General features: G+C 41.3%; 1 protein-coding gene across 3 annotated transcripts; it reads left to right on the forward strand.

The window, feature by feature from the left end:
- Positions 1 to 4378: 4378 nt before the first annotated feature.
- On the forward strand, positions 4379 to 8624 carry LOC121992794 (homeobox-leucine zipper protein ROC3-like). Of its 3 annotated transcripts, none has more exons than XM_042547368.1 (12): positions 4379 to 4644; positions 4728 to 4927; positions 5021 to 5247; positions 5388 to 5505; positions 5606 to 5794; positions 5867 to 6346; positions 6444 to 6542; positions 6626 to 6838; positions 6966 to 7134; positions 7231 to 7502; positions 7582 to 7677; positions 7753 to 8624. In XM_042547368.1, exons 2-12 carry the CDS (start codon positions 4769 to 4771, stop codon positions 8131 to 8133), a joined length of 2403 nt encoding a protein of 800 aa, XP_042403302.1. In that variant the 5' UTR covers positions 4379 to 4644; positions 4728 to 4768; the 3' UTR covers positions 8134 to 8624. The 3 variants fall into 3 exon arrangements, with proteins under 3 accessions (XP_042403302.1, XP_042403301.1, XP_042403300.1); XM_042547367.1 differs by having other exon boundaries at positions 4380 to 4644; positions 4738 to 4927; XM_042547366.1 differs by having other exon boundaries at positions 4380 to 4927.
- Positions 8625 to 12949: the final 4325 nt, after the last annotated feature.

Raw genomic sequence — 12949 nt, forward strand, 5'->3', positions numbered from 1 at the left:
TCGAAATGGCGCGAGTGCGATAAGTAACTTGCTGTGTTGGGCTTCCTCGCTATATTGGGCCGTTCTGAAATATCTTACTAATTTATTAAAAATATACCCTCTTTATTAACGGGTGAAACCTAAAATAAATTTATATTAATATTTTTTTCTATTCACACTAAAAATAATTTTAAAAATTATTAATAATTCCACAAACGAAACAATTGATAGAGTTCGAGACTCAACTACAACATATTATTTTAAATTTTTCTCATCATTAATTTTCTCTAGTTATTTTATATAAAAATATACAGTTCTCTTTAATCTCACATCTTAGAATTGATAACACTATGATCAAATAAACTTTTATAAATATTTTAGACCGAAAATATAAAAAAATATACTTTTCTTAATTTTTTTTACTAAGATAAATATAATATTAAATTAAATTAAATTAATTTTTTCATAGGGAAGCCGTAAGGGTGACACTCGAAAATCCAAATAATTCGGATCAAATTTTACAATAATAACATTTTTACAAAAAAAAAAATAAGATAAATTGATTGTCCAAATTTCTACTCCAAATAATTGTCTGTGGCCTCATTTATCTGTGCTATAAATTCCATCATTGTGTTCTTCCTCTGTTGGCCAAACATCATATATAACATTCTTAATTGCTTAAATTGTTTGTGTCTAATAATGCACGAGCGGTAACAGAAATAATATATAAATAAAATAAAATAATACTTTTCTCTAAGTAAAATTGAATTTCTCTAGATTATATATATATACACCCCTAGACGATTGATCTAGACGTCCGAAATTCCTCCGGATCTTATCGTAAAAATGAATCGGAATATCCAGAAGTATATATATATATATATATATATATATATATCATAATTTTAAATAAATGGAGAAATCTGGTGGCATTAAATTTTTCACGACAATCTCGCAGCAGATGATCCACTGCCAATTGAATTGGCACTGCAGGATGGTGCCATCAATGCATTCCCAACCCATACGATTGATCTCCACTCTCACTCACAATCCACGTGACAAGGCCTCGCCCTTTTTTCTTCTCCTGTAAGCTTTAGAAATTTAATTTATTAATTTAAAGAAGTTCAGCATTTAAAAATAATTTCAAACATATTATTGTGTTAAAAAAAGGAAATCATAAATAAAACTAATTTTGCATGTATATCGTACGAGGATGTTGAAAATTTATGATGTGTATTTTTTAAGTTCCAAATTTTGGGAATTTAACAAAATATGCATATAGATACAACACATTTTGTAAACAATAATAGTAAATAATTAGAATGTGGTCAGGTAAAATAAAATCTTTTATATTTATTTTTTGATTGACATATATTAATTAAGATTGTATATAATAATAAAATATTTTATATTCAAATTCTGGTGGATCAAATTCTTATCATTAAAATTTATCTTTTTATTTGCAAATAGGCAATGTTCAAACAAAAGCTAAAGGCTACGTGGATTCTTCATGAGTTCCTATAACGTTCAACGTTACTAAAAGTAAACAATCTCCCTCGTGTTTTTAACTCTTTTTTATATGTATAGAGTCCCACACTTTCTTACAACTTTTTGTTTTCAATTAAAAAAAGATTAAAATTAAAATAATAATATTAATTTAAAAAAGTAAGGATTTAGGAAGCCGCTTATTATGTTTAATAAACGGCAATACTCGGATCCTCTGTCTTCAAATTTTTTTATCCCCATGTCCCTTGTCGATCGGATGGATCAGATTATATCTCAAGGCATCATGACATCCTTAAAATATGTACAATATCCTCGTGATATGCAAGGCATCCTTAAGATGTAATCTGATCTGTCCAATCGGCAAGGGGACACGGGGACAGAGAAATTTGAGGAGAGGACATAGGATCCGAACTAAATAAAAGGAGTGACTCTTACCGTGGAAGTAAGCTCCTTTATCTCTCCATAAAATTAGGAATTCAGATCGGATTAAAGATCGATTATAAAAATAAATTCAATTCAAATTAACATAAAAAAATGACTGTCCGATGCACGAAGCTTCCATTATACGAGATCTCGAAGAAGAATTTATTATACATAATTTTATCTTATATTTTACAAGAAACTGTTTCCATAATCCAAACTCACATCTAATCTGAAAATTCTAAATCTGAATGTAAACCTGCATAACCTAACTCCACCCAACCAAATTTTTATTATTATTTCTTATAATTTTTTATCTTTATCTCAATATTTTTATCATTGTTATACTATATTATGTTATTTATATATAAAAAATATCTTAACTTTTAAAATTAAATTAAAATTTAATCTTAAAAAAACTTCCTAAATCTTAAATTTAAGTCCATCTAAATTCAACCCGGATCTAAAATTAAATCAACCTAAAAACCCTAATCCGAACCTAAAAACTCCTAAGTTAATTTTTTTTTAAGATCGATTTTGAAAGATCGGATTCATCTTTGCCATTCCTATCTGAGACAATTTGGAATATAGATGAAGATGTTATTTAATTTTATAGTTTTATATATTATCTTTATTTGTTTGTATTTTTTAATAGTGTCCCTGATATATCAACATTGTCATGTAGATCTTTTTTATATATATATATTTGTTTAGGCAAATACAATTAAGTTGAGAGTATGTTTAATTTATAAAGGGCAAAAATAATTTTAAAAAAACCATCAAAATAATGTTTTCATATACATTAACATAACCTGATTAGACCATAACTCTTGTTATAATCTATTATGATTAATATTACACTCACATGATCTGATTGGATCATGACTCTTGTACACAATCGGCAGTTAGTAGAATTGGAGTCAATGATATAATATTATCCATTTTTGACATAAATCCTCATAGTTTTATTTTTATACACTATCTAAAAGGTATTATACCAATGGAGATATATTTCCCTTATAAGTTCATGGTCCTTTCTATATGTGTTTCAATATGGTTTTTTTTTTTTGTAACTATTGCAACCATATAATTAGGAGAATTAGATAAACACATAATATCTAACTCTATGTCATTTTAAACTCTCTAAGTCCATAGTCAATCAATTTCGAGCAAAATTGGTAGGTAAACCTAAAGAACTCAAAATTACATTAAATCAATTTATATGTATTTTTATATTTCTCTTGATTATATTCATATTTGTAAATATCAGTTTGACCTAATATATTGAGTGCGATGATTTTGATAATACGAATTAATAATTTAAATACATTTTGTGTTAAAAAATAACTACTCTTAATGTTTTATGTCAAATTGATATATATATATATAATATCAAGAAAATTAGACAAACACATAGAACTTGTTTCTTATCATTCTGATCTCTCAAGGTCCATAAGCCAATTTTGACTAAAATCGGTTGGTGAATCTAGAGAGATTGGAATGATATGAAATTAAATTATATGTATTTATCAAATTCTCTTAATTATATTCATATTCTCAAATATCAATTTGATAAATATATTAAGAAAAGTGATTTTTTAAACCTGAATCATTTTGCAAAAGGAAAAGAGTTTTAATCGATTAAAATTATTTCTATAATCATAAACAGTAACCAATTAATTTTGTTTATAAAAAAATAATTAAATTTTTTATCGTTATTTGAAAATTTATTACTATAAATATATTAAATCAAATTATATATAATCAAAAGAATTATACGAATATTTAGTTCTATGTAATTTTGAGTTATCTTGATTATTTCAATTAAATTTAACTAATAAATTTAAAGAGATTAGAATGACATTAAATTAAATCTTATGTATTTGATTATATATATTTTCAAATAGGAATTTGATAATATATTCAGAGTAATATTTTTTTAACTTAAATTTATTTAAAAATAATAATAACTGTAGCAATCCAGTGAGATTTTGGGATAAATAAGAAGGGATAAAATGGATATCGGATAAGTTGATAGTAATTTTGAAAGCAGAGGTATTTGGCAAAGCCTAGATACGTGGTAAAAGCTGTAATTTTTTTCATATCGGTAATGAAGTCAAACTCCTCTGACCGTCCACTCCGAGCTCCTCCGTTGTCGCATCGGGAACTCCAACCATCGCGAAATCCTCGCCGTCGATTTCCCCGCGCGAACGCGTCTCCGCGGGGCCCACCGGGGACCAATAGCGCGTGATGACGGAGGAGCAGTGGAAAGGAGGAGGAGGAGGAGGAGAGTTGACTTGCTGCCCCCACGGAGTTGTCCTCGCCGAAAGACACGTGTCGGTTACGCCGCGGAGTCGGATTCGCTGGCGCGGATCGGTTTCTGTCCCCCCGCAGTTAAAGTCGCATTTACCACCATCTCTCTCTCTTCCTCTTTCTCATCTTCTCACGAAACCTCCCCGTCCCCTCTCCCTCTCCTCTCCTCTCCTCTCCGAGTAATTACACCCTCGCCAGTGATAAATATTAATGCCGAGGTAGCTTTTGACAAAAGAAAAGAGAGAGTCGTATTCTGCTTCTGCCAGGGAAAGAAAGATGATGAGTCGATAGCCATCTCCCTGAAACAAGGAGCGAAGGAAGCGGCCATAGTTCTTTCTGCACTTCACGTAGAAGAAGAAGAAGAAGAAAAGAAGGAAGAGGAAGAAGAGAAACTTGCTCTGTTTTCTTCACCGACCACGGTGCTTGGTATTTATCTCTCGACATTTATTATTTATATCCCACTATTCTTCGATCGATGATCTCTCCTCTTTTCCTTTTTCTTCTTCGAGATTTATGCAGTTCGGGTTCTTTTTATATATATAAAAAAAAAATGTATGGAGATTGTCAAGTTCTGTCGTCCATGATCGGAGGAGCCAACGTAGTGGTGTCGCCGGACTCGCTCATCTTCTCGTCGCCGATCCAAAACCCTAGCGGCCTCGGGTTCATGGCCAGCATGCCCCCATTTCACGCCTTCTCCTCCATCATGCCGGTATTTAAATAAATTAACTCGACTGTAGATTTAAACTCTACACATCACGAGTCGTTGTGATTTTTTTTCCTTCCAACTTTTGTGACCGAGAAGGAGGGGATGATGGGAATGAGCAAGGAAGAAGAGATGGAGAGCGGCTCCGGCAGCGGGCCGCTCGACGGCGGCGTGCTCAGTTGCGGAGAGGAGCATGACGACGAACTGATGCAGCAGCACCCCCTGCTGCTGCCGCCGCCGCCACAGCCGCCGTCCCAGCAGCCGGCGGCGGGGAAAAAAAAGCGCTACCACCGCCACACCGCCCGCCAGATCCAAGAAATGGAAGCGTGAGTATGCATACAGCTCAGAGATCCGCTAAATCTCCATTTTCCTTTTTTCCGGCCGTAAAAGCCAAATATATCATAGACATTATCAATTACTTCAGATAGGAAATATTTGATACGATTCGATCATAATGAACGCGTAGGTTGTTTAAGGAATGCCCTCACCCGGATGAGAAGCAAAGGATGAAGCTGAGCCAGGAACTCGGACTCAAACCTCGCCAGGTCAAGTTTTGGTTCCAAAACCGCCGCACTCAATTGAAGGTCTTTCCTTAAGTAGCGCCAAATCTAAATCATTTCTTTACTATTTTATCCAAATTACCAATTATTATTTTATTTACTTGTGGGTTAATGATTTGATTAGGCACAACACGACCGTGCGGACAACGTGGGACTGAGGGCCGAGAACGAGAGCCTGAAGAATGAGAACTTCCGGTTGCAGGCGGCCGTTCGCAACGTCGTCTGCCGCAACTGCGGCGGGCCTGCCATTCTCGGCGAGATGTCCTTCGACGAGCAGCAGCTTCACATCGAGAACGCCCGCCTCAAGGATGAGGTTCCTCCCTCTAAACCCTAACCCTAACCCTAATTAATTATAGTTTCTTTCTTACTGTGCGATCGTGCTCAGCTCGAGCGCTTGTCCTGCATCACGTCCCGCTACTCCGGCGGCCGATCTCCGCTCGGCCTCGCGCCGGCTCCCTTGCTCCTCGCGCCGTCTCTGGACCTCGACATGGGCGTCTACTCGCGGCACTTCAACGAGCCGCCTCCGCTGGAGATGATCCCGGTGGCGGCTGCACCGCTCTCGGAGGACCTGCAGCACTCGCCGTTCGCCGGAGGCCTGACGGTGCTCGACCAGGACAAGCCGCTGCTGCTCGACCTCGCCATGACCGCGGCCGACTACCTCGTGAGGATGTGCAACGCCGGCGAGCCGCTGTGGGTCCGGAAGAGCAACAATGTGGAGGTGCTGGATTTGGAAGAGCACTCGAAGCGGCTGGCTTGGCCGATGGAGTTGAAGCAGCACGACGGAGAGTTCAGGACGGAGGCTTCGAGAGACACTGCGATGGTCATAATGAACAGCATCACTCTGGTGGATGCTTTCCTCGACGCAGTGAGTCGTCCTTAAATTCTCAGACGAACTGATATGACATAATTCCAACTTATATAATTTTTACGATACCACTTTTCATCGCGATAAACATATTCAGAACAAATGGATGGAGCTTTTCCCTTCGATCGTGTCAAAATCAAGAACAGTTCAGGTGTTGAGTTCCGGAGTAGCCGGTGGAAACGGCTGCCTGCAACTGGTAATTCCATAATAATGCTACTCAAACCAATTAACCAGATGGAATTGAATCGAATTGAATGTTGATATGATTGAAATTTTCAGATGCACGGGGAGTTGCAGTTTTTGTCGCCCTTGGTGGCAGCAAGAGAAGCATATTTCTTCAGGTATTGCCAAAAGAACTCGGAGGAAGGGAGTTGGATAATGGTGGATTTCCCAGTAGATGGATTTGTCGAAGGGGTTCAAACATGCTTCCCTTGGTATAGAAGGAGGACCTCGGGCTGTATCATTCAAGACATGCCCAACGGCTATTCCAGAGTAAATTAAATTAAACTTCATTAATGTTCACTTCCATTTATATATATGATCTCTTCATTCCTCATGAATCTTGTTGCAAAATTCAAGGGATTAATATTCAGACTTCCCGTTCTTCATAATTGGACAGGTGACGTGGGTAGAACACGCAGAGGTGGAGGATAAGCCAGTGCATCAAGTATTTCGTCACTTCGTCAGCAGTGGCATGGCTTACGGAGCGACTCGCTGGGCTTCTACTCTTCAAAGGCAATGCGAGCGCCTCGCCAGCCTCATGGCCAGAAACATATCAGACCTTGGAGGTTGGCATAATTTATGTTTATATCCAGTTCATCTCTAATTAAGAATTACGTCAAGATTGATTTGATTGATATATATAAATTAATATATATTGTTAGCGGTGATCCCTTCGCCGGAGGCAAGGAAGAACATGATGAAGCTGTCGCAGAGAATGGTTAGAACATTCTGCGCCACCGTGTGCGCCACAGGGGCGCAGTCGTGGACGGCGCTCTCCGACTCGCCGGACGACACAGTTCGTGTGACGACGAGGAAGAACACCGAACCCGGGCAGCCTAGCGGCGTCATCCTCGCCGCCGTCTCCACCACTTGGCTCCCTTTCTCTCATCAGCAAGTCTTCGAGCTCCTAACCGACGAGCAACGGAGGTCGCAGGTTAGTTATACTCCACTCGATCGAATCAATTAATTTTACGCCAGATATCTGGATTCATTTTGTCTCGTGCACGATTCAGTTGGACATGTTGTCGAGTGGGAATTCGTCGCACGAAGTTGCTCATATCGCCAACGGATCGCATCCCAGGAACTGCGTCTCTCTTCTTCGTGTCAATGTTAGTCTTCTTTTGTAACAATAATTAATCAGTAGATTTTGTCGATTTGATCGATATATATATATAAATTTGTAGGCTGCGAACAACTCGGCCCACAGCGTGGAGCTGCTGCTGCAGGAGAGCAGCACCCACCCCACCGGCGGTAGCATCCTCGTATACGCCACCGTCGACGTCGACGCCGTCCAGGTCGCCATGAGCGGCGAGGACCCTTCCTACATCCCCCTTCTCCCCACCGGATTCGTCATCCTCCCTGCCTCCGACGCCGCCGGCTGCCTCTTCACCGTCGGCACTCAGGTACTCGCCAGCGCCGTCCACTCCGCCAAACTCAACCTCTCCAGCGTCACCGCCATCAACAACCACCTTTCCAACACCGTGCAGCAGATCACTTCCATGCTCGGCGGCGTCGCCACCGAGCAATCTCCACCGGCACCTACGCCGGAGCATTCGCATGCTTGACGTACGGAGTAGTAGTATATAGCTGGAATTACCACCCCCATCAATCCTATTTGTCTACCAGATCATTCAGGACAAGGGAGGATTTGACAGGAACCCACAAACTGCATATCCCTCAATTATGTGGGCTTTGTCAAATCCTCACTTGTTCGGGCATTCAGCTTCTGGTAAACAAATCAAGGGTTAGGTAATATTTGTAATCTCCAGCTATTAGCTTGCCAGTCTCCAATAAATGTTTGAATCTGAATATTCCGGCGAACTGTTTAATTAGGTATCAGTTTAGATTTGTGTAAAGATTTCCATGATGAAGTAGAGAACAGCCAAGTAGCTAGCTAGGGTGTGACAGTGTGAGAGATGAAGTGTGTGTTTGTTGAAAGGGAGTCAAGAGCGCACCAGATGTGACCCTTCGTCGAGGGTGTTGGTTCGGGAATTGACTTCCTTTTTAGCTGTTCGCCGTCCTTAATCATGCGTTTGGGTAGTTGTTCGGCATTGAATGCAGGGATACAACCAATGTGGTCTATTCATGGCTCTGTCTCGGTGCGTGTCTGTTGTTGCCATTGCTTTTAATTTCTCGGAATTTGGCGGGGGTGTATCAGCAGGTCCAGTCCAGTGATGAATGAGCTGGATACTGTACACTGAGATCAGGTTGCCGGTACCTGCAATGTGCGCTGTTGCTTGTTCATGGTCCATGCACGTACAGCGTTTTGATAGGTGGAGCAGTTTGCTCTCGGCTTCTTGCATCTCCAGCCATCGGCCCGCTCAACTCGTGGGTTGGCCCTGCCTCGATCCGTAGGGAAAAGCGATCTTACCCTTTTAATAAAATTGCAATCCAGAACACCGTCTCAATCATAGATTATTATACATGATCATTTGTTTATTAGAATCAGACCAAAAATTAGTGAAATCATAATAGGATCGGAGTAACATTGGTAAAAATTATAAAAGATTATATTTTTAACTCAAAATTGAATCCTAAAATCTATAATATATTAAATCAAAATTGATTCAAAACTATGATTATCGGATGAAATCTCTAACCGTCCGGTTTCAGATAAAGAAAATAGTGTGTAAAGTTTTTTTTTTTTTTAATGTATGAAAGATCTTTGAGATTATTTTATAATTTATGTTGTTTTCGTCTTTCATCAATAATATTATAATATCATATCTTTTTCTTAGATTGATGAATTTTTGAAGGACTATAATTTGATATTTTGTGGAATCAATAAGTTTTTATAAAATTATTTCCTTCATATTTGAATCAAAGATTTTAATAGTTTTTGATATGCTAACTGTATTTTTTACTTTTAAATTGTATCGTATTGAAAACTAAAGAAATATTCTTGAAATTGAATATAATTATTGTTATTGTATTATTAAAAATTGTATACTCTTCTATTTTATAATATGAAAATATAATTATTATTAAGTATTGATGCGACGATAGAGGGAGACCTATCTAATCTGGGGTCAATTGTCATGGTGGAGGTCAAAGTCAAGGTGGTTAATGCCTAGGTGTTAAAGGGTCGAACGAAGGACAATTGTAATGATCGGTCGAGTCAGTCAAGGTCCGACCGGTGGAAGACTTGTCTGAGCAGACCACCTGTCTGGTTCGGGATGATACGTAAGACAACCGATACTCGGTACGGAGTAGCAAGACGAACAGGGGAGGACATGTTACTACACAATCACTGCACGGAAGAGCAACTGAGGTCGTCAGAGCGGAGGGATTTCTCGTCGAGCGACTACCCCGCTCGGCCAAGCAGCGGGACTTGGCTGTGGACGAAGGGAAGTCCCGGCTGAGGGCTACCTTAGTCAGCCAAGCAAAGGGACCACTGTAGTATCTCTCGACATTCTTTTGGGAGGTAGTGCCACTGACATGAGGCATGGTCGACAGGCGGATCCTACGGTGAAAGCTTCTACTGTCTCGTTAATGATATGCATGTCTTGTTAAGGTATGTTGTCAGAGGTACTTTCCTGACATATCCTTTCATAGGATATATCGGGGAGCATGTCCATGCCTTGAGAAGTGCGCACATCGCCTACCAGGGCTCTATATAAAGGGGGTCATTACCGGCAAAGGTACCCGTTACTACTGTTTGGTGCTAGTTCTACTGTTGTTCCACTTCTTCTCCACTTCCGGTATCTGACTTGAGCGTCGGAGGACCAACGTCAGGGACCCCTTCCCTAGCTCAGCACTGACGTTATTTATTTTTCAGAGCGGAGCGAGGTCTACAGTCAGTCAGCGAAGCCACCACACCCCTAGTTTTCCACCTTCTTGTTTTTGGACAGGATCATTTTGGTCTCGTCTATGGGAACGTACCATGCATTCAAAAGAGAAGATAGAGGACGCTGGACAATTCACCATGGTGACGCTGACATAAGAGAAGCTCGACATGTTGGTGCAAGTCCGAGTAGCCAAGATAGTGGAGCAACAACAACAAAAGGAACTGGCCGAACGCCAAGCTCAGGAACCCGCAGCATCAGTCGCTGGTCGACCAACTGAATAGGGTGATCGAGCGGACTGAATATCCGCTCGAGGGAACAACAAGAAGTAGATTGGCATGTATGGGGAAGCGCCCAATACACCTATCCCTTTCCACCGAGTGCTATTTAGGACCCCATCGAAGGAACGAGGCCGAGCAGACAAGGATCGGGGGTCTTCTTCAGATGATGTGTCCATTCAGGACGCAAGGAAAGGGAAGGCACCAGGGAGGATGATTCACCCGAGTGGATAGTCAGCATATCGTTGATTTAAAAGGTTGGCGGACGGATCAATCCACAGCTTCAAGGACTTTTGAACGACATTTCTACACCACTTCACCAGCAAATGTCGCCATCAGAAGATTAGCATGAATTTGTTCTCGCTGAAGCAGGGGCACAGGGAAGCATTGAGGGCCTACATTCAGTGCTTCAATCAAGTGGCCATGGACATCCCAGTGGTCTCCTCAGACATGCTGGTAAATGCCTTCACCCAGGGGCTCACCGAGGGTGAGTTCTTCTAATTGCTCATTCGAAAACCGTTAAGGGACTTTGACCACCTGCAAAGGAAGACTACCGAATACATCAACGTGGAAGAAGCCCAGGCAGCAAGGAGGAGGGAGACGTTTGCCGAGCCCGCAGGAGCATCTGAACAACGACAACCGAGTAGCCATCAACCCCCCAAGGGGCTTTGATCGGGATGAGCCTAGCCACACCATGAGCCTAGGATGCATGATGTGCAACATGTAGCCCAAATGCTGCAAAGACAAAGTATGGATGCCAATATTTTGTTCCTTCCATCAGCTGACGACACACAACACCCCGGGCTGCTACGACCTGACGCCAATAGCCAGCAGCCCGGCCCTAAGGGGGTATCGCTGTCGATCACCATCTCCTAATAGGAGACACAAGCACCGATCAGCCGGGCGAAGGGAAGAAGAAAGGATGATAGTCGAGCCCCGACACCACCAGCTCCAGCGAAGGAACAACCCAGTTCCCACTTGAGCATCTGTCGAGCGGGACTGGCCTTCGGCTCTAGAGGAGGACAGGAGCAACGCCGCTCGGGGAGAGATAAGAATGATCACCGGAGGGTCAACCGACAGTGATTTCAACCGAGCGAGGAAGTCACATGCTCGGTGACTTGAAATCCACGTTGTTGGCTATAGAAAGGAGAGGGTTGAAGGATCTGAGATTAGGATTATTTACTACTATTGCAAATTGTCTGGGCACATGAGCCGAGATTGTTCACTGAAGGTTCAACACGTGGCTTCCAGAGTCTCTGTTCAAGGAGGACAGTTCAGTCAGACAGGGACTCAGCGAGGGGGGCAGAAGGCCCAATCTTCGCATCGTCAGTAGCGGACAACTTCCCCTGCAGTAGCTACATATGACATGCACGGACAGGAGCACTCCAGTGCCTTTATGGTATCTCAGAGCTCTGTTTTAGGACGTCAGTATATGTCGCAGGGGCAGTATTAGTTGCAGCCTCAACCACTAATGCAGTATCAGCTGTAGCCCCAGCCACTGGTTTAGTACTAGTCACGACCTCAGTCCCTAGTGTAATATCAGCCACAACCACAACCACTGGTTCAGTACTAGTCACAGCCCCAGCCGCCAGTCCAATATCAGTCGCAGCCCCAGCCGCCAATCCAGTATCAGTCGCAGCCCACATATCCATCTTTGGCTCAGTATCCGTCACCATCATAGTGGCAGACTCAGACTCAGGCACAGCAGCCTTTGACAGCACTACCACCTCCACCACCACCAGAGACTGGACGTATTCACGTAGTTACCAGAGAGGATGCACGGCGGGCCTTTTTCCGCTGATATGCTAATTTATACTGGTAGTTCATATTCCTTTATTTCTCGTGCATTTATGAGGGAGATTGGAGACTACCTGTCCTTAGACCTTAGCGACTGACCATCACCCTATCGTCCGGTGATGCATTGGACGTCACTCAGGAGGTCAGAGGATGCCCATTGGACTTCGGCAACCATATACTCATTGTAGATTTATTGGTACTGGAAATGGTCGAGTTCGACATTATCTTTGTCATGGATTGACTGCCTGCATATCATGCCACAGTTGATTGCCAGACGAGGGTAGTCAAATTCTGACCTCCGAACCAACCCTCGTGGGATTTCACTGGCATCAGGGACAACGACATATCGACCATTTCTACGATTCAGGCTTAGAAGTTGTTGTCGCATGACTGTCAGAGATTTCTATTATCGATAATTAATGTCGACGACAGCAGTAGTTCTTGTTGATGCGGTTAGCACTAACGGTCTAACTCAAGTTTTGATGAATGACAAAATAAGTTAAGTTAGTCCAGACAGGTTG

Source organism: Zingiber officinale, chromosome 6B (assembly GCF_018446385.1).
Source record: "Zingiber officinale cultivar Zhangliang chromosome 6B, Zo_v1.1, whole genome shotgun sequence".
Classification (NCBI taxonomy): domain Eukaryota; kingdom Viridiplantae; phylum Streptophyta; class Magnoliopsida; order Zingiberales; family Zingiberaceae; genus Zingiber; species Zingiber officinale.

What these genes read in the sequence shown, in the direction of transcription:
- LOC121992794 (XM_042547366.1), top strand. Translation starts at nt 4,694, where the DNA reads ATGATCTCTCCTCTTTTCCTTTTTCTTCTTCGAGATTTATGCAGTTCG. An exon ending in TGGATGCTTTCCTCGACGCA is followed by an intron (nt 6,347 to 6,443) that starts GTGAGTCGTCCT and finishes AAACATATTCAG; the next exon opens with AACAAATGGATGGAGCTTTT. An exon ending in AAACATATCAGACCTTGGAG is followed by an intron (nt 7,135 to 7,230) that starts GTTGGCATAATT and finishes ATATATTGTTAG; the next exon opens with CGGTGATCCCTTCGCCGGAG.